This window comes from Eleutherodactylus coqui, chromosome 1 (genome assembly GCF_035609145.1).
Source record: "Eleutherodactylus coqui strain aEleCoq1 chromosome 1, aEleCoq1.hap1, whole genome shotgun sequence".
Taxonomy (NCBI): domain Eukaryota; kingdom Metazoa; phylum Chordata; class Amphibia; order Anura; family Eleutherodactylidae; genus Eleutherodactylus; species Eleutherodactylus coqui.
Genome location: NC_089837.1, coordinates 44131879 through 44154683, shown reverse-complemented (window position 1 = coordinate 44154683; position 22805 = coordinate 44131879). Strand labels below are relative to the sequence as shown.

Below are 22805 nucleotides of genomic sequence, written 5' to 3'. Positions count from 1 at the left end.
GGGACACTATTACTATTGAGGCCGATATAGGGGTCACTATTACTGCTGAGGCCAATATAGGGGACCACCATTACTACTGACGCAGATATAGGGGACACTATTACTACTGAGGCCTATATAGGGGTCGCTATTACTACTGAGGACACTGAGGGGGACACTATTACTACTGAGGCCGATATAGGGGACACTATTACTACCGAGGCCAATATAGGGGTCGCTATTACTACTGAGGACACTGAGGGGGACACTATTACTACTGAGGCCTATATAGGGGTCACTATTACTACCGAGGCCAATATAGGGGTCGCTATTACTACTGAGGACACTGAGGGGGGCACTATTACTACTGAGGCCGATATAGGGGACACTATTACTACTGGGGCCACTCCACACATGGCAGAGTACCTCAAGCTGACTTATGGTATGTTTCAATGTAGCGGAAATGCTGCAGAATTTCCACTGCGGAAATTTTTGTGGTTAATTCCGCAACCAAAAAACAGTCAAATTCTGCACCACTGGTGCGGATTTTGACTTGAAATCAGACGTGTATCTGCAGCTGATTTCATCCTATGTGGCGCTCCCCCTTACATCCTCCATAGGCTTCCCACTGTCAGTATGGTATGCTACATACACACGTCCTGTGAGAGACGCCAAGTCTGCAGCGTCCACTGGGTAGGGGGACAAAGGGGCCGCTGCAACTTCTGCAACTCCCATGGGTGGGATATCGCAGGGAACGGCTCGCTACCCACGCATATGGCTGGAGTTGGAAGGGTGTAGTGCATGGACCTGTTACGGTGGCACTTACCTACTCCTGGTCCCGGAGGGAGTTACCGCAGCAGAGGAAAGGGACGGTAGTACTCAGGATTAGGGAGGGTAGTAGTTGTCAGTTCGTGACGCCACCGTTCCACACACCGACATTCATACACGGCAGATTAATGAACACTGGACAAGTGTATCATACCTCGGGTTCTCAGGAACGGTTGAGGCCCGGTAAAACTTTACTTAGTGAAGCTTTGCAAAACAGGTTATTACAGGTACATTCTTGGCAGCAGTTAGGGCAGGAGCTCATAGGGTGGGAGACAAAAATGCACAGGAACAATACGGCCATTATAGTGCACGTTACCTATATATCACCGGTCCTGGACACGAAATACACTCCGGAGGAGGTAAAAAAAATATGTATCTCTCCACATGCACTCTGGCAAGAAAATTACTTAGGCCTCATGTCCACTAGAAAATTCGGGCCCGCGCAGATTCTCCATGCAGAATCCCGCAGCGGGTCCCTCTTTTCCCGCGGACATGAGGCCTGAAAATTGATTTTTCTTACCTGTCCGGACGCAGCGGATCTTCCCTCCGTTGCAGTCGGATCTTCTTCCTTCGTCCCGGCGGATGTGCTCGGCACGCCGGACACTTTTTTTTTAAACTCGCGCCAGAGAGCAAAAATTCAGCTGCGGGTGTGCCGCGGATACGGACGGCTTCCATGGAAGCCTGCGGGAGACCCGCAAAAAATGGAGCATGCTGCGGGTGATTTCCCGCACGTGGGATCCGGGCGGCAGGGGAAAAGGACATCCGCAAGTATTTACTTACCTGAGGGTGTCCAATGCATGGCCGCGGAAAACGCGTGCGGGATATCCACGTAGAGTTTTTAATTATACGTGTCCAGTGGACATGAGGCCTTAAAAGTAGGCTTAGCCTAGATGCACCCCGCACATTCTCCGTGTGGGTGTTAAAATCACGTACCTTTGTGTGGTGATCCTATTGGCGGACTGCCACACAGGAAAAACAAATGCCGTATTGTGAACGGGTACCTGGTCTTTGTGGACTGGGAAAATTGTGCTCTCTCTGGAATGGACTCACTTGTCTCACATCCACTCTCCATGCGCTACAGGTAATCATTCCTCTTCTTCTATCTTCACCAACATGGAAGCTGATGGTGCTCTTATGCGGCTCTGTATTAGCACTCTTTAGCAGGTAAGATGGTTATTATTGTATCTTGTCACCACCAGGAAGTAATGGTGGGGACAAGATTGTGGAGGCTTGACACACCGGTGATGCCCCCTGTTCATGATTGGCTGCCCCATTCCTCAGGCTCACAGGTCCTGGCACTCAGTACTGCGGTGTCCTGTTGTTATGTTCCGATGCCATCTGCACTGCCATTGTGACTGTTGCCGGCGACGTCCTGCCAGCACCGCTACTGTCACAGTGGGTGCCCATCTCCCCTTACAATGTCCCCCTAGTGGCCCCGCTGTTAGTGTCCCTGGGTCCAGTAGTGTGGCACCTGCGGTCCCCTTTACCAAACACGCTGTGAGGGTCCCCGGCGGCAGTAGTGTGAGACCTCCTGGCCCGCTGTTTCCTCATGCTGTGGTGGAGAAGGCAGGCCAGCGACACGGCGGTGGGCAGATGGGAGCGGTGCACAGCGCCACTGGCCCATCTGATGCAGTTGGGGAGGAAAGGGGGTTGTGAAGGGTGCGGACAGACCTGGCGGTCCATGTGAGCACTGCTGAGCGCCAGTGCGGTGCCTTATGCACTGCTGGAGAAAGCAGCGCACAGACCCCACGGTGCGCACATTTCAGCGCTTCTGACCGCCCATGGCCCGCCTGATGCAGTGGAGGGAAAAAACCTCCAGACAGAGCCAGCGGTCCATGTCAGCGCTGCCTAGCTTGGATGCAAGATGTGATACTGACTAGTATGGAGGCTCTAGTACCCTGTTGTACCACACCTAGCTTGGATACAAGATGCGATATGGGCGGGCATGGAGGCTCTAGTACCCTGTTGTACCACACCTAGCTTGGAAACAGGATGTGATACGGGCGGGCAGGGAGGCTCTAGTATCCTGTTGTACCACCTCTAGCTCAGATACAAGATGGGATACGTGTGGACATGGGAGGCTCTAGGAACCTGTTGGGCCACCTCTAGCTTGGATACAAGATGTGATACGGGTGGGCATGGCGACATACAGGTTCTATATAGTATCCTGCAGCCTATCAGTCCACATTTGCTGTAACTGAGCCTCTAGATCATACACACTAATAGGCTGTGAAGTTGGCATCCCAGATAGTCCCATACATGTTCTATTGGCTACATATCTGGCGACTGGGCAGCCACAGAAGTGTGCCAATATTGTGGGGACATTCCTGTTGGTAGATGCCTCTTGGAAGCCGCCATGAGAGGAACACATGTGGCTGCAGGATGTCCTAAACATATCGCTGAGCTGTCATTGTCCCTTGTACCACTACTAGGGGTGGCTGACTGGAAAATAAAAGCTAAACCTGGATTCGTCGCTGAAGTCAACCCGGTTCCACTCCGTGGTGTCCAGGATCATTGTTCGTGACACCACTGCAAACAGAGGTGACAGTGTGTGGGTGTAAAAAAGCTGTACACCTTATGGGCGCCGTTAGACCAAATGCTCTTCAGTCAAGCGTCTGATAAACATTGTGAAACAATTTTTTTTTTCATTTTCTTAGTAGAAAGTAATTGATATATTTCTGGAAAATTAAAACCTGCTGATTATACCGGTAAAACTAAATAATAGCGGCACATTTTATTTTCAAGTTATTTAACCCCTTAGTGACCAAACATTTTTTTCTTCAAAAAAAAAAAATCATAACTCCTTTATTTATCCATCAACGTAGCTGTCTGAGGGCTTGTAGTTTTTTGTGGGACGAGTTGTATTTTTCAATGGTACTATTTAATGTACCATATAATGTACTAAAAAACATCTAAAAAGTTCTAAGTGGAGTAAAATGGAAAAAAAAAATTATAAAATTCCGCAATCTTTCAGTATGTCTTGTTTCTACGGCCCACAAAATGCAACACAAATGACATGATAGCTTTATCCTATGGGTCAGTATGATTACTACGATACCAAACTTATGGGGTTTTTTTTTTGCTAAACTACTGGTAAATAATGTGTTAGATCCGACTTTTACGGACGCAGCAATACTAAACATGTATTTATGGTTTTATGATTTTGATTCTTTTATTTAGTCTAGCCAGTGACTTGTAAAAACACAGTTCATTAATTAGAGCTTACTGCTGGATGATCCGCAGTGTTTACACTACGTGGAAACATACCCTATATGTTACATAAACCTACCCTTATAGTGTTCTTTTAGTACATGGTGTGTAACAGTGATTGCAAAATAGTTGTGCAATCACTTTTGTTATTTTCTTTATTAAGCAAGGATATTGGCAAGCTGACTGGATTAATTGTAGCGGCATATTTCCAAAAAACAATACAACAGCAATTGGATTACATTATTCCCCATAATTGGAAAACCTTCCGTGGCAGAAAAAAACGGATATCATATTTGAATTCAACGCGCTAAAGTCACTATATGCCACCTATCCGTTTATGTTATAAAAATTGTGTTGCACAGTGTTATGGTTCCGGCAGACACTGGGGTGTAACGATGGCGCCACCTATCTCTGCATGGTGGACAACAAAACAGTTGGAGCTGCTCGTACTTGTCAGACGATCAGACAGTTCTCTCTACTGGTGGTCTGTCGAGGGAGTCCAGAGTCCTGAGCCCAGTGGCCTTGTTTGTCCTCACACATCCACTGGTCCCAACACCTCCCAACAGTCTGGTCAGACGCACCTCTCTACTGGTGGTCTGTCAGGGGGTCCTGAGCCCGGTGGCCTTGTGTCACCTCACACATCTACTGGTCCCAACACCTCCTAACAGTCTGGTCAGACTGGTTCAGGTGGCGAGCAATTTATCAATACAACCATCCAGCTTCTTGCATTCCAACAATGCGCCCCCTCTCAGACTCTGGGTGGAATCTCTTGGATTGCATCTTACGAGGCGTCTAGTGGTCAACAAGCTCTACACAAGTGAAAAAAGACGTCATTACACACAAGTAGAGAGTCTTTTTTTAGGCCAACGATATAAAAGGATGTCTAGCCCCTCCCACCATTTGTTTATTATAAAGTAATAGTATGTAACTTGGGTGTGAAGCTTATGCTACTGTTAGGACAAAGAGGAAATGGGATTACCCTGGGAAATAAATGCTTCCCTTACATACTACAGCAGCACAACCATGGGGATTTAGCAAGAAGTCATCCTTTGGATAGGAACCTTTTGCATGGTGGAATTTGAAGTTGACCGCCCAAAAGCTGTCCCACCTCTCCTAATCCACACAAAATTGGAGGAGCTAGACATCATTCTGTAGCTAATTCGCATTAAATTTAATTAATTAAAAATTCCACGTGTCCTGATACACAGGGCAGGATTAACCCCATGATTGTGCTGCTATAGGATGTAGGGGAAACACCATAGGCCAATAAAGCACACAAGTTTTTATAGCCTCATGTGGCACAGAGTGTTACAAATGTTCTTGCTCACGACCTGAAGGTTGTGAGTTTGATCCTCGCATGGCTCAGTCTTTCATCCTTCTGAGGTCGGTAAAATTAGTACCCAGCTTGGTGAGGGGTAATAAATAACTTACATGAAAGCACTGTGGAATAAGTTAGCGCTATTACAAATAAGAACATTTATTTTTTTATTGTAGTTTCTGGTGCAGTTTTTTTTAGCCAAAGTCAGAAGTAGACCCAGCAGGAAGACGTATTAATCTTTACTTAAGGCCTCTTTCACACGAGCCTTGAGAAGTTTGTCTGCCCGTATGAACGAGAGAAAGCCGTGACCAAATTTAGCATTTTCTCAGCTATTAACATGGCCTGGGTGCAGCGTATATGCGCAGCAGCCCAGAATTCCTTCGACCAGGAGAAATCCTTCAGCTGCCTTAATACAACCAGCTGACATAGTTTAGCAGTGCTAGCCACTGCTAAACTCCCCCCCCCCCCCCCCTCTGCTGGCAGCTCCCATAGAAGTCTATGGGAGCTGCCAGCTGATTGCGGCTGAAGGGTAGGCCCAAACCTAAACCTATCTTTTCCAGCCACATCAAAACATCAGTCGGCGTAATTGGCTGCCGATGTCCTATCTTAACTGGGTGGGTTGTTACACGGCTAATAATTCAGCCATGTGAATGAATGCATTGAAACTCAATGCTTCACATGGTCATATAACTGTTAGATAAGCCGCGTAAAAATGCTCCTGTGAATAAGGCCTTATACCATATTACCCATTCCTTTTGAATCCAAATTGTCTGAAAAGAACTGCTTCAAAAATGTGCGATTCCTCTATTGGACAAAAATTCTGATATCTTCACCTTTTGTTTCCTAATTAAAAGTGAGCGCAGAATGACGGAGCTCCTTTGCTCAAATATTTGCCGATCCCAGCAGTTAGATCCTCTAGGATTGTACTTTACTTTATACATATATTGACATTCTTTTAGATCATACATTTGTAATATCAATATTCCACAAGCGTTGGTGGTAGAAAAGTTCCAGTAAAAACTGTAGACAGTGGTGTATAGTATATATATATATCATATAAGCAGACCCTGCTATGGGGTCTTGGAGAGAGGATGCAGCCTTGGTTTATTTTGCTATTGGCTGGCAAACACTTCAGAGCTCCCCTCTCCAGAGTAATATAAGCCAACACAGAGGTGGAGAATTGGCTCAAGCATCACTGGAAGGGGAAACAAGCATCAGGCTCTTTGCTATGCGCGCCACTCTCATTTGTGTATAGCAATAGCCTTGGAGGTTCTGTTCCCTTTAGAAGCTTCCATATACTTTAATCTGGCTGGAGTTACTGACCAAGAGCAAAGTGAATTGTTGAGTCCCTGTACAATTTTGCACGGCCCAATGATCAGGTTAGAACGTCCCTGGGAGAAGCTGCAACGGATCAGCGAACAAATGGTTGTTAATCAGCTGATTGCATGTTTTGTGTAGCCAAAAACAAACAAAAAAATCATCATTGCAGCACATCTTACCTTGTGGACAGGGAATGATGATGAAACTGAATGGGGTGCGAATGATTGCACGTGCGACCGGCCGGGATGCAGGTCAGGAAAACTAGCATTGATCTCATAGGTCAGTGCTCGCCATTAGCTTGAAATCTACAGGTGTAGAAGGAACCGTAGACTCATTTAAAGGGGTTGTCCCGCGCCGAAACGGGTTTTTTCTTTTTTCAATAGCCCCCCCGTTCGGCACGAGACAAACCCAATGCAGGGGTTTTAAAAAAAAACGGATAGTACTTACCCGAATCCCCGCGCTCCGGTGACTTCTTACTTACCTTGCGAAGATGGCCGCCGGGATCTTCACCCACGGTGGACCGCAGGTCTTCTCCCATGGTGCACCGTGGGCTCTGTGCGTTCCATTGCCGATTCCAGCCTCCTGATTGGCTGCAATCGGCACACGTGACGGGGCGGAGCTACGAGGAGCAGCTCTCCGGCACGAGCGGCCCCATTCAGAAGGGAGAAGACCGGACTGCGCAAGCGCGTCTAATCGGGAGATTAGACGCTGAAATTAGACGGCACCATGGAGACGAGGACGCTAGCAACGGAACAGGTAAGTGAATAACTTCTGTATGGCTCATAATTAATGCACAATGTACATTACAAAGTGCATTAATATGGCCATACAGAAGTGTATACCCCCACTTGCTTTCGCGGGACAACCCCTTTAAAGGTAGGCAAGTCCCGTGGAATCATTGACATGACACAGTAGGACACTAAACAAGTAAAAGATGTAACTTCATTGAATATTCTCAAGAAAACTCTTTAGAAATTAATAAAGTTTTTGAAATTTTTGAAAACTCAACTGAGCATCCCAATTACATGCTGTATCCATTAGGATATTATAACCCCGCAGCCTTATCCATAAATGCCTATTTTCTTTTAATCCTGACTTCTTATGACTCAATGCAAGGTGAGAAAAAATAAAGAGAGCAAACAAGTTTTTTACTTTTGTTTTATTTTCTGAAATTTGGAAGGATGTTAGAAGTGCCGTTCGCAACAACTTCACATTCTTATCTTTTACCTGTTTGTTTGTGTTTTATGCTTTTTGTTGTTTTTTACATTCAACTTTATAAAGGGCAAAAAAAAACCTTTTTGCTTAACAATTTCAGTAATAACAATATTATCGACAGAATATTTATCATCATCGGAAACCTTTACGTCAGAATCTACAATTTTCACTTCGTTATCTTTACTCGAGACATTTTCATCAATCATGTACATTGATTTGCAATTGCACGTTCAGAAAGGGGTAAAAGTTCTTGAAGTCACTGTTACTCATTACCCTTGAGTTAGCTGCTGGTCAAACCCCTAATGATTGCGGCGATTAATCTTTTTTCTTGACTTCCTATCCAATCGCTGAAAGGTTGGTAGATGGGTAGTCAACAAAACTGGTCATAATTCCTTGACGCCACTCCATGATGTTTGCCTACAGATAGCCATGGCTATACAAGGAGCTGGTGAACTTGACAGCATACAGAAGGTTCTCTTCCTCGTGAAAGATCTCCAAATTAGCACCTAAAAAGGTGCCTTCACTAGTGACTAGCCTTTCGCCTAGGTTCCTCAGGTTGCCATACTGGTGGGTCTCATGAATAGAGTTGTATTGGAAAGATTTTTTAGTTTTTTTATTAAAGAGGGAGTATTTCGCTGTATCAACATAGAAAAAGCTACAATTGACACTTGGATAATAATCAAAACAAAAAAATACATTTTTCTAAGGCAGATTTTGTTTCCGGAGTGCTGCACAAGGTTGAAGAGAACTCGTCATGGCCAATTGACTTTACCGTATGTAAAAAGGAAAAAAAAAATTCCAGAGTTGTTTTAGAGACTGGAGCTTCCAACTTTGGAATTGGAATGCAGTACAAAGTTGGTTAAAAAGGGAACCCTCACCATACGACCACTTCTTTGAGATGCCCCCCACCCCGTCCCCACCCTCCCCCCTCGCCATCCATCTTGACCAGATATTTTCACTGCTTAAATTACAAGCTAGAAGAAATTGTATTTTTTCCAAGCTGAATGGAGTGTGGTGATTTGCTTAGACAACTGGAAAGGCCACTATGTCAAGAGAATGAACAGTCACGACCCACCAATCAGGGCATCATAACAGGTGATGTAATTTAGCTGCATGCAAATGTCATAATTAAATAAAATGCAAAGTTGAAATCTATCTTCATTTTACAAAAATATATAGATTTTCGATTATTAAATAACAGTTCTATAGTTTTCAATCTTCACCGTATGGATCTGGTTACTAGAGAGAGATTGGTGGCAACCTGGTTGCTCTCCACAAGGACACAACATGTATAGATTTATTACAAAACCCTCAAGATTGTGTCTATAAGAAGTGCCCCACGACTCCAAAATCCACGTCGTAAGCAAACTCCATTTTCACATCCAATTAAATGCTATGGAAACCAGCAATGTATCAATTCGGAAATTCGCATTGCGGAAAAAGAATTGATGTGTCAATCCTAAATGCTAAAATATGTTGGGTGGTCGCTCGCAAATTTCTCCATTGACTGGGGCTTAATCCATTTGCAATTCCATGGGAAAACTCCGAGGCAGTCTTGGATTTATGCCGCAAATTAGGTGTTAGACCCCCGTTGTAAAATTCCAATTTGGATCTGACACTTATTATGAACAGGACCGGATTCCGCACCAAAAGCCAAATCGTAATCAGCGCTACTTTGGCAGTTGTTGAAATCCGAAAACTGGCCTGTTTAAGAGGACCCTTAATAACGCTTTGGAAAGAAAAAGCCAATTCTGCAATGTATATAATAAGTGGAAGCCGGTTCAAAAAGACTCCCAGCAGCAGGAACGTGTCGGCGCCCCCCTTCATGACGAAGAACAAAAATTCTTAGGTTTTTTTAAATTAAATTTGTGCAGATTTCCACAACCGTAACTATAAATGTTAGTGAATGAAGCCGAACGTTTTCCAGACACTTCCAGTGTTGCTCATTATTATACACCCCCCTCACAGTTTATAACAATTTGCTGTAGTTTTTGAAATTGATTCTGGCAAGTATGATTTCAGTACGGAGACTCGTCTACTTCCCTCTCCAGTACGGAGACTCGTCTACTTCCATCTTCAGTACGGTGACTCGTCTACTTCCCTCTTCAGTACGGAGACTCGTCTACTTCCCTCTTCAGTATGGAGACTCGTCTACTTCCCTCTTCAGTATGGAGACTCGTCTACTTCCCTCCGGCCGCTTATCTGTCCATTCACATTAAATACCGTCCAATGTATAAAAGTCCTTTACTATAAGAATAAACATTAAATTACTTTGCTAGAAGTTCGTCTCATTTCTAAAGGAGCTGAAGGTTTTTATTAAGTCTTTTGAGAACTTTTCTCAAGTTTACATGTTTGAGTGACATCTCACTGGCAGAACGTTTCCGATGTACAATGAACAAATCCTTGGTTAGTCAACCGAATGTTCAAGTGATGAATGGAGGTTCTAAGGCAAGCGGTGAGAGTTGCATTAAGCTAAGACCAAACTATTCCAGGAGTCATTTTTGGAGTTGGCTTGAGGAGATATGTTGATTGTGGAGTGATGGGTCTGAGGAGATAGCTTGAGACCGACCATTGAATGAATAGATGGGGCATGACTTGTGATAGTAGATAAAGCTGACGCCTGCAAAAAGAATATTGGTAATAAGTGCATGACCCTACAGTATATTGGCAAGCAGACCATTAAACCATAAGGCTGGGTACACATACACATTAGATAGTGGTCGTTCAGCCAACAAGAGCTCTCTCGACCCCCTTACACATTCATGCTTGACCAAGCATACATATGTTCTGAATCGAGAGGGGGGAATAGAAAGCCACAGTCAGACATCTCTGGTAATCATATATGTCCTCAACAAAAAAATGATTGGGCAGTTAAAATCCAACTGCTTGATCCTGATCTCCCCCAACATGTTCCTTCCGAAACTTAGCGGGATGAGTCAATGTTCATCTGATGTGTATGTATGGCCAGCTTAAGAGAAGCCCTAGTGTACCTGAGATATTGAGGAATGCCCATATGGAGGAGACAGTCCGGGTTCAATTTTTATGGGGCGCATCTCTTCTATAGTGCTGGTAGATGGAGTGGGGTTCTCGATGCCATTTGGTCCTAGTGGAAAGTACATAAAAAACACCTTTTAACAGCAAGAAGAAAAAAACATTCAAAATCCACCAAGTTTATCAAACATATATATATATATAATGGAAAAGTACAATACAAAATAGGTAGAGCCCCATAATTAGTCAATAGGGAGTCTGTTTGCTAAGCAGCAACCTGGACAGCTCATAGAGGAAGATGTCTGCCCTTCACAAACAGATGAGTTTTGTCACATTCACTAGAAGGACTAAAGGCTTCCTATGTCTCAACATCGCTACTAGAACAAGAGGATGGAAGCTAGGACTTGGCACCAAATTGTGGATTCCATTTATGACTGGCCGTCAGATGCACCGGGTCTCTGAAGTAAAGTAATTAGTGCACATTGCCAAGCTGGCGCATGAGTGATGTTAGAAAGACTGACAATGGATCAAATCAGTTCCTCTTAATAGTTTGCTACAGGTTTATATGTTAGAACATTTTCATATACTGTGTTAGTGACTTCTCAGTCAATATAGGGGCGTTCTTTATCTGGGATCCTCATCTTTTGACCAGAAAGAGGACAGACTGTGTGACTGTCTCACTCTGGAGGACCTGCCCGTTCCTGCATTACACAGACAACCCACTGATGTGAATAAGCACTGTGTAATACTTGATTTCGCCTGTGGGGGTGCTACAGGATAATTAAATGCTTACTGCCAGGTTTTACCACAGGCTACAGACAATTACTAGGGGGCTGCCAGCAGTGGGACACTCGGGAGTTTAGCTTATTGTTAAAGGACCCTTCAAAAAAGTATCAATTGTCAAAAGTGGAGAACCCCTTTAAGATCTGACCACATGCTTCTACAATTTTTTTAACCTTTGTCAACTTTTTTTTATTACAGGGTTTTTCTATTTCGAAAATAGGGAGGCGCTGTTCTACAAGTAAGAGCCCTTTACACTGAATTGTGTAAAAGTGAACGACAATCACGGAGTGTAAACATCTCCAATGATTGAGCAATAATTGGTTCGCTTAGCGTTCACTTTATGCAGGCATAAAATCATTGCTCGTCGTTTGCCAGTCGTTCCGTGTAAAAGGCAATCGCTCAGTCATTCGCAAACTATTCCCAGACCCCACTGACAGACCAATGATGCACTAAATGAGCTATGACGGAAAATAATGGAAAAAATGTATACGATTATCTGAGCAAGTAAACGGACATCGTTTGAAAGCAAACAACTCGTTGGCTCGTTTGCTCACTCCAATGATCAATTGCTTTGTGCAAGAGGACCCTCGTGCTCATTTGCATACACTTTAGTACAAAAGTAGCAAAACGAGTTAACACTGGTGTCCTTTAATGGGTCAAGTAACAGGAAATCATCTGATCCCTAGGTAAGAGTAAAAAAAGGTTATTGTGATTGATGAGATCTCAGCCATCTTTAATGAGGGCAGGTCAGATCACTTTTTGCCCACATGGCACATTTGAGGTTTTATGGGTGCATCATTTTGGGTTCATTTGTACCTGTTGGAGTTTTTGACTTGCTCAGATTCTTTGGTTTACGTTTCCTTGTCTGGATGCCCTCCTTCTTCATTGCCAGGGGCCTGGGAACACCATGCAACTTCATATACAGGCCACAGGCATTACATACAGGCTCTCCTTCTGCATTTCGACGCCACAAGGTTGTGGTGGTTGTATGACAGTTGGCACAGGAGAGGCCAACACGGCGGGAAGCAGACTGCAAAAGAAAAAAGTTGACATTACTCGTGTCCTTTAGATACAGCTAACATTTATAACCTATAGAAGTTACTGATTGGCCTCTAGGTGGCAGTATATGTCAATTGGAGAGCTGTTGATAGAACAGAGAAGGCTCAATAGCTGTATAGGTAAAGAATATGATACATTGTTAACCTGCAATTAACCTTAAATTATGGATAGATACATGTCATCAATCAAGAATATCTTCTTTGCCATCAAACATACAACTAGGGAGCCACCATTTAAAGTGATAGCTCCTCAGAATTGGCGCTTTCCTGTATGGATACTAGACCCGTGACTGTGGAGTGCAGCATTAAAGGGGTTGTCCCGCGCCGAAACGGGTTTGTTTTTTTTTTCAATAGCCCCCCCGTTCGGCGCGAGACAAACCCGATGCAGGGGTTTAAAGAAAAAAACGGATAGTACTTACCCGAATCCCCGCGCTCCGGTGACTTCTTACTTACCTTGTGAAGATGGCCGCCGGGATCTTCACCCTCGGTGGACCGCAGGTCTTCTGTGCGGTCCATTGCCGATTCCAGCCTCCTGATTGGCTGGAATCGGCACACGTGACAGGGCGGAGCTACGAGGAGCAGCTCTCTGGCACGAGCGGCCCCATTCAGAAGGGAGAAGACCGGACTGCGCAAGCGCGTCTAATCGGGAGATTAGACGCTGAAATTAGACGGCACCATGGAGACGAGGACGCCAGCAACGGAACAGGTAAGTGAATAACTTCTGTATGGCTCATAATTAATGCACAATGTACATTACAAAGTGCATTAATATGGCCATACAGAAGTGTATAACCCCACTTTGTTTCGCGGGACAACCCCTTTAAGTCAAGTGACAAGTTTTCCAAGGATAGGTTTCAGTGTGAATGCACATTAGTTGGGAATATACAGTGATCAGAGCGACCTCCAACGAGGCTAGTCATCGGTGCTGGACTAGCTAGAGCCAACCTTTTGGGGTTTTCTTATTCAGCAGTGTGGAGAGTATATAGGGAATGGCCTGATCAAGAAGAAACACCCATCAAAGGGGATCCTGTGAATGGATACAACTCGCCACTGCAAGGGGGTCGGAGGAGGATGTCAGGAATTGTTTTGATGAATAGGCACTGCACAGTCAAGAGCAGCCAATTACAACCTTGTCTTAACATGTCATTTGTTAGCATGGAAGGGCTATAAAAGCAGATGAACAGTTCCAGCCCCATTGTGGGAGCGAGGATGGGGGGGGATGCCAAATAGTGATTGAATGTGCAATATGAGGCCTTGCAATACCAAAACAGATATTTTTTTGAACACTTGTAAGTACTGCATTTCTAAAGCCACTTAAAGAAAAAGGCAGAAAAGTCCTTACCAGCCGTCGTTGGGGCTTGATCAGCGGACGGTTGATGCCATTCATCTTATGATACAATCCACATGCATTGCATAGGTAATGGCCTGTACCATCCCTCCTCCACAGAGGGGTAGACATTGCTCCGCAGTTGACACATTCTCGGCCTTCTGAGAAGTCGTCAAAAAATTCTGAAAAAATAATAGAAATGTCCTCAGAAACATTGTAAGAATGGCTTTATGATGCTCATTTCTTGTACCTCCAGAGTTTACAGCATATAAATATATAGCTTACGCCTCTAGTAAATCCTGCAGCAAGCGAAACGCGTTATTCTTTCTCTGCAGCAATAGTAACAACGCCAAATTAGGTTTAATGCCTCAGTTGTTGCAATCAGCCACTTCTATGTGCTATGACGGTGCAGATTTTTTCTCCTCTGGGCTTATGTCTTCTATACTATGAGGCTGAGCCAATGTGCCAAAAGATGTTTAGGAATTAGCAACGAGGTAATGTTTAATTAAAGGGATTGCCTCAGCATTGCAACCTCCTTCCATACACTTTTTTTAGTCTGCCTCCCTATTAACCATAGTGAGAGCCACTAAAGAAAAGTGGTTCTTGATCTGGTGGACCTCACCTATCCATTGATCATACTTCGGCTTTACACTGGGGATTTCGGATGGCTGAAATGGCAAATTTGGACCCTTTACATCTGAGCATAGATGTCTTTCGTGATTTGAATAAGCTTTACAAATGGTTCTACAGCTGGTGGACGCGACCTAGTCAATCCATTGGCCAAACACTAGGGATTTCGGATGGCCGAATTGGCAAATTTGGACGCTTTTTATCTGACCATAGATGTCTTTCGGCGATTTGAATAAGCTTGACATTTGCTTTAATAATAGTAGATATCAGTTGAGAAGTCCATCTGTTCTGTTCGATTTTATTAAAGTTTTTGTTGAGTACTATAGTTAAAATGTTGACCTGCATCCAATCAATGGACACCAGACAGGGCCACAGACCAGTCGTTTTGTGTGAATTTAACGCATTGTCATGACAACATTCACAGGACATTCTTCCCGTCTTTCAGATAATGGCCGTCTATTATGGCCTGACAATCTCTGACGGAACGAACTGGTGACATCATTACCAGCTCATTCACGCTTGGGCAGCTCATTTAGACTCCACCATTCTCGTTGAGAATTGTGTAGCCTTCATGCATTTATCGTTCAATGTTTCACATTCCTATGATTGTTCAGCATGAAAGGTGCCCGTGCCACCACTGGTTTCCATGCCCGCTGAGCCTGAATGGCGAGTGATTCTTACTGATCGTTCAGTTATTTGCCCGCGTTTAAACTGAACGACTATCGTACCATTCGATTGAACGATTTTCAGGGCAATAATTGTTTCGTCTGATGCTTGACAAAGACCTTCTACAGGTCGAAACGTCGCAGCTTTTACATGGAGGAATAAAGGTTCAATTCAACCTACTCAAGAAAAGTCCTGGAATGCCGACTTCACCACAATACATTATTTGGTAATGGGGTCATTAAGTCCGGACCCAGCATTGAAGTCTTCTATTAACTTCTGTGAGGCTCCCCCACTTCATGGTTTTGGTTGTGCTGCCGCCCATCTATTTGCATTTGGGAGTAAGTTCTAATGAATGGCCAGAGTAAAGCAACCCTTCAGTTTCAGATCAAAATTCCGTTCCCGGGACTAGAGGGTGGAGGGGTAGCTTAGCTGCACTTTATCTTCTCTTACTGGCCTCTTCGTTTTGCTTGTTCAATGCTTAATGTTTTAGGTGACGATGATGGCCACCACTATTTTCTAATAATCTAATAGAAACTGAACTGGGCTGTAATTGGCCAGTGCTCATCATGTGAGCAGCACTGGCCAATCACAGAGCAGTTACAGTGCATTGGTAGTTCTAAAACTACCAATACACTTATTGTTGCTCTGGTAGCCTAATGATGGCATCTTGGCCGCCTGAAAAACAGAACCAGCCTGGCAGAATGAAGGGCTGAGAAGAGGAGATAAAGTACAGGTAAAATAACCCTCCATCCAGAATCATGTCCCGAAAATAAAGGGTCACTTTACGTGATATCAGCTAATCGGGGGGTTTCTGTAGGACCACTAACTATTGAAGTCACAGGTGCGATACTTGCCTGGTGTACAAGTACCCTAAGAATCACCACTAAGGAGCCAAACATCCAGTATTACTCTTCCTAGCCCCGGCCTGACACCGACTGGTAGCGGTTTCTTCGCCTCTACTAATATTTTCTTTGTTAATAGGGCTGGGGATTGAGTCTGCATCTTAAACTGGTGTGTGGGGAGCTTTATGGCTTTCAGCTACTTAACTCGGCTTTAAATCCTGCAATTATGGGATTTTTTGACACATTCCCCTCCTTCATTCCTTCACCTCCTCCTTCTCCTGCTGCTACTATTATACAAGCAACAGACAGGGAAGGAAACTCTTCAGTATACTACAAATTGCTTGGACGTGTCCCATGGGCTTTAGAACAATAGGGCCCGGAGGGTCAGTCTACGGCTGCACCAGAACACAAGTGCAACGGTTTCCCTTTTAAATGGGATCTGGATGCCCTGATGGACAGATCAGCTTTATAAGAGGAAACTAAGGAACATCATTAATCACAGATTTCATTGTACTAACACGCAGGTCACCTTCATTCAGCCAGTATTATGGGGCTGACAAATATGGAGACTTCATCCTCTCCACACATGAAGGAATTACAGATTAACTCTTCTATAGATTCAGCCACAAATCAGAGGAGATCATTTATAGATGATTTGCGTTTTGTGATATACCGTATAATGTGTCCTATTGTAAAACTATTACATTTAGTGCCCAATGATCCTCAAACGTTTTGGCTTCTGTCCGTATATAGATTGCGTTTTTGATATGGAACTGTAAAATACAGAGGAAGAAGATCACAGTTTAATAAAGAATCTAGATGTTGAGTCACGGTTGGGGTGTGAGAACTAGTGCAATCCATTAGATGGCTGAAAGGTATCAGACCACACAAGTGTTCTACTTCACGTTATAGGGTTAATTAATTTGCCATAGATGTTTTCCATTGTCGGGACTAATTTAGGACTTTCAGTCATCCCTGAGCTGGTGGGTGGAGACTAGCTGCTATGGTGTCTCTTCACACATAGGGGAGCAATATTTTCTCTTCTCTATCTTTCTGTAGCACACCCTCGCACATAACAGCAGCATGTAGGATATTATACTAGAGTACAGAGCAGTGTAGAGGCGAGTTCAGTAGCTGTGATTCAGTAAACACTATTAGCTGCAGCTACATCTCTGTATGAGTCTTTATGTCTGTCTCTCTCCAACAGCTCCATCCCCCCCCCCCTCCCCGCTCTTTAGACTTCTATAGGCAGCATGAGAGAGCAGCAAGTAACACCCACACACACACTTCCTGTAATCCGTCTCAGTGTCTATGTTACCAGAGACAGACTTCACATGACAACAGGTAGTGGACAGCAAATTAAAAGGAAATAAGATCCCTAGTTGCCAGCACTTTAGCGAGCTTTTACAGCACAAAGGCATAGTTTTAGATAAAAGTGATTTGCACTTTTGCTAGTTATTACATTAGCTAACACATAAGCACAAGTTGTTAAAAAGTTAGTGACCATTTGAAGTAAGCTATAAATTGAGCTGTGTATTGAACCCCCTCTTCCTTGCATCCATTAGCTACAAACAGAATTGCTACAAACATGTCTTTCTCTTGAAGACTGTTCACGCCTGAGCATAATACAGATGACCTGTTAAGTTTACACGGGCCAATAAATGTTAAAATTCCCGCGATCCAGCAAAAATCTGATTGATTGTCTTTCACGAATGCACCACCTGAACGACAAATAATAATTAGTTCTCGTATCATTCGTCCTTCAGTTTGCATATGCATAAAAAAACTAAACGACAATCGGCCTTGTGTGAACAGGCAGTCGTTCATCTATGAATGACTGCCTGTTTACTGTGAATGGACACGGGCGACCTGCTATGCCTCAATTCACTTAGCGCTGATCATTCCTGTGTAAAAGCACAGGAACAATCATGGCTGGGGCGGCTTGTTGGGCATCTGCACCCGAGAGGTTACCGTGTGTTAAAGGGCCCTTAGGCCAAATCTGTGAGACTGACTGAACTTCTAATGTGTCCCAACTCTTCCCTGACAGCAAAAGAAGGGTCTGGCATGTTGGAATTCATTCCTTTCTTCTCAAAAGGAGATAAGCAACTGCCCAGGTGTCTGGAAGTAGCTTATACCCCTCTACCTATTGAAAACATGTGCGTACTTGGCCGAGTGTGCACGAGTCTGGGTGAGTCGAAAGGAATATACAAGTCTTCAGCCATCTAAAATCGTCATAAACTATCTTAAGGCTACAGAAGAAATTGCCCATCAGCTGCTGGTCCACCTACCACAGCAGGAGGTCAACAGAGGTCTCCTACAGCAAGACAAAGTGGCTGCCGAAGAAAGCTTGCCAAACGGACAACTCCTTTAAAAGTTGGGTAAGTTTGGTCAATACCAGCATTTCTTGCTTCCCCTTCTCTCGCACAGACAGCCCTACCAGGAATTAAATAAATTTGGCCTTTTACCAGTAGGCCTATTTATAACATAGAATAATAAAACAAGCCCCAGAGGATTGAATGTGCTACAGTCGCTCTTCAGCATTGCCCCTCCGTGCCCTTAGTGAAAGTAGAGTCCATTAAGCCTCTGACAAGCGGGTTGTTTACAACAGCCAAGAAAAGTTATATCAACATATCACCGCAACTAAGTGATCACATCGCCGGAGTCCTGGCCGTACTTCCAAACACAGAAGGCATGGACCATTACTTACACACTGAACATCTACTGCGTTTCCGAAACCCATTTGTAAGATGTTTAAAATTCTACTATGTCAGAAGCATTCATCTGTGAGATCTATTCCACTTTTATCTTAACGGGAATATACTGTGTTTATACTCGGTGAGTGCCCCATCTGCGCCCGCCACCTTTATACAAACCAACATTCTTTCTGCCTCTTTACAGAAACTTTTCTCTTCCGGGGGGAAATACTGTAATATTCTGTAAAATATTCTGCACTACATTCGGTGAATGTTCTGGGAACTGTCGGGGAACATGTACTCAACACATCCATACGACCCTATTCACCCAATGGGTGCCAGAAGAGTCTTGTTTTGGCATACTCTGCCTTGATATGCTTTTTATATACATAGGCATAATGCAAAAATATTATCATAATGGGAGTCTATGATGTCATGGTATGCCAATACAGTGGTACATGTCGGAGTTAAATGTTTGGAAATACTCCCGATGTACCCCCGTTGGGAAGTATCAAGCCTAAATAAGCCTTAAATTCTGTCCCAGAACCATGAGGTTCAGAAGGTATATTACCTATAGTTGATTTTGTTTGCGGTCATTCGGATCCTCTGGTTTGGGATCCTGTTTTCGAGTGGCCAAGATGGTTGCTGCCATCTTCTAATAATACTCTATGCACTGCTATGTGAGTGGTTAGAGCTGATCACGTGAGCAGCATTGGCCAATCATACAGCAGGTATAGTGCAGTGGTAGTCCTAACACTACCGATGCACTATGGGCGAATAGGTAGCCATGGCCAGGACCCTGAGCCTGTGGAACCAAACAAAAGCTGACTACAGGTAATATATCCCCTCCACCCCTCTGGTCCCTGAATCAAGTTTTGTCCCAAAACCGGCAGGTTGCTTTAAGGGACTTGTTATTTCCTCTGGTCCGCAGAGCTGGCTGCATAGCTTTGTACCCATGGAATCGTTAACTCAAGTGGGTAGTCTCCTCCACTCGCTATCTTCCTCTCATTGACATCACTCATTGGCAGCAAGATAGGGAACGAGCAAACTACTAACGACAGATTCAGGGTGTTGAGAACTGAAACTAACAAAAGTGTATATGTATGTGTGTGTGGGGGGTGGGGAGGGGAACGGACACAAAAGACAAGACGCACTAGTGTCTACGGGGTTGTTGCTGCAAAGTCATGCAGCTAGCTCCACTGACTCGAGAACATGACAGGCCGTCTTTAATAAATTGTCCAAAAAAAAATTTTGGATTAATCAAAACCAGATAGCGAAACATTTTATTTTTCTAATCTGTTTTTATTTTCTTTTTCTAGATTTTTTTATTCCTTTGCCTATACATGACTATGGGGACGGCAATCTTTCCCGAGTTACATTTAACAGCACTAAGAGATTTTATAGATATGTTTTGCAGCAGCTTCATGGGCCATTCACATAATAGACAGTGAGAGCAGAGGAACGATTATCGCTGGATGGCTGTCAGGCCAGATAGTCGTCCTGCGTAAAAGGAACGTCAGTGAGATGACTGCTGCAAAGCTTTCTTCACAGAATAGGAAGTGTCAGACTATTATTGGGCTCTGTGGTCCGTGTTAAAAAGTGCAGGATTGTTGGATTTAAAGAAAAAATATATGGATTGTGACTAGAGATGAGCGAACGTACTCGGATAAGCACTACTCGTCCGAGTAATGTGCCTTATCCGAGTACCGCTGTACTCGTGCTGAAAGATTCGGGGCGCTCCGCTGCTGACAGGTGAGTCGCAGCGGGGAGCGGGGCAGAGCGGGTGGGAGAGAAGGAGAGAAAGATCTTACCTCCGTTCCTCCCCGCTCTCCCCTGCAGCTCCCCGCTCCGCAGCGCGTCCCGAATCTTTCAGCACGAGTACAGCGGTACTTGGATAAGGCACATTACTCGGACGAGTAGTGCTTATCCGAGTACGTTCACTCATCTCTAATTGTGACCAAAAATTTAAAAAATAAATTGCCAAAAAATTCTTAAAAATATGACACCTTCCCATTAAGGAAAAAGTTGGGATCTCTACATCTTAAGGTCAAGGGATAACGGGCTAAAGGCAAAAAGGAAAACATTTTTGCCTGTTTCTAATGAATATTGTTATGGAAGCCTCTTTCTTTCTTATCTTCAAAGCCAACTTGTGGGACAAGAAAAGTATTGGCTCTTTCGAAGCTTTGGTCTTGGCAAAGAATTCTGAGTACGAAGAATGGCATTCGAAGCAAACATGAATCTTCCTCTTGAAGCAAAAATTTGTGGCATCTCTTCAGACATCTAACTTCTTGTTAGGAATGACAATTATGTTAAGAAGAGATGAAGGGAACATAGGAAGAGATAACTACTGAAGGCTGAAACTGAAGGGATCAACACGGATTCCACATTGACAAATTATAAAAAAAGTTTTTGAACCAGTTGTTCACCATCATGGACATCATTGGCAATCTCCCAATTCATGGTTATATCTAGAGATGAGCGAACCTACTCGAACTAATTACTCGATCGAGCACCACGATTTTCGAGTACTTCAGTACTCGGGTGCAAAGATCGCCGGGGGGGCGTGATGGAGCGGGGAGTAGCAGCGGGGAACAGGGGGGAGCCCTCTCTCTCTCCTTCTCACACCCCCCCCCCCCACTCCCCGCTGCAACCCCCCACTCACCCACGGGGCCCCCCGAATTGAGTACGGAAGTACTCGAAAATCGCGGTACTCGGGTGAAAAAGGGGCGTGGCCGAGTAGGCTCACTCATCTCTAGTTATATCCCATAGCCCACAATCTAAGTTCACTTAGTTTGTTTTTGAATTGCGGAACAAACCCTATGCAAACAGCAGGAGAACATGCTAAGTCCATGTTATTGCCCTTTGAAACCAGGACCACAGCGTAGAAGGCAACAGAACTAACCACTGAGCCACCATTCAACCTCTCAGAGCATTATGAAATACAGTGTAGATATGTCTTAAAGGGAATGAGTCACCAGAAAATTACCAAAAAGAATGTTTGGTGATTTTTTTATTTTTATTTTCAATGTCGCAATCTATATTAAAAATAAACCTGAAATCCTGCAGTTTTCACACTAATCGCTGAGCCGAATAATTTTGTGAGATTTCGTGATCAGGATAAAACCTTTCAGCAGTGATCTTTTTATCATTGCAGGCAGGATTACAATGAAAGGTTAAACTCCTATATAGATAACAAAGGATCCACCATTCACAATAGGTGATGGTCCCAACTTACCTCCGCCCCCTCCCTGCATAATGACCTCTGCATATATCACAGAGCATGCCCTTCCTGTACATTCCTGTACATTATGTGAATGCCCCATGCTGTTGCGGTAAAGCATATCTCTGTAGCAAAGACAAGATGGCCGCCAACATAGTCATACACAGACAACAAATTAAAATTTTTAAAAAACTGCAATCGGAAAATAAAAACAGATTTTAAAAAATGGAAATGTTTCTCTATCTGGCTTTAATTAGCAAAAAAAAATTATAGGTGATAACGTTCCTTTTAAATGTCTAAGTTGAGAATATCTATTTAATGCCATCTATTGATCGCGGTGATGCCAATGGATTATTGATGAGGGGTGGCTTCTATTTTCCATCTAAATGACCTTGTAGATAAAGACACCGGCTGCTGATAACCTCATTTTTCACAAACCAACATTTGGAATATACTCCAATAAACCGTCGTCCATGTCTAAAACCGACACGTTACTTTTTTCCACATGGATTTGAAATCTCCGTGTAGAATAAGGATTCCCGGTCAAATGAATAGGATGCAAATTTGACAGATTCTCCATGCAGATTCCACACAAATCCGCATCACTTTCTGCGGTGTGATCAAGGCTTTAACCCTTTGCAATCTAATTTTGGATTCAGGGTTTCCTAGGGGGCTTTCTCTTTCTGCCATTATACAATGGCGCCATCTGCTGGCTAGAGCCAGTA

The 22805-nt window shown here is 43.9% G+C and overlaps 1 protein-coding gene across 2 annotated transcripts in view; it reads right to left on the bottom strand.

Moving 5' to 3' along the window:
- Positions 1 to 10337: 10337 nt before the first annotated feature.
- Positions 10338 to 22805, bottom strand: part of GATA4 (GATA binding protein 4) — a 39375-nt gene continuing 26907 nt past the window's right edge. For both annotated transcript variants that reach the window (XM_066589153.1, XM_066589154.1), the window contains 4 exons: positions 14045 to 14211; positions 12461 to 12674; positions 10861 to 10973; positions 10338 to 10490 (listed from right to left, as the gene is read on the bottom strand). In XM_066589153.1, the coding sequence (XP_066445250.1) occupies positions 10338 to 10490; positions 10861 to 10973; positions 12461 to 12674; positions 14045 to 14211 (647 nt within the window). The remainder of the gene's footprint in view (positions 10491 to 10860; positions 10974 to 12460; positions 12675 to 14044; positions 14212 to 22805) is intronic.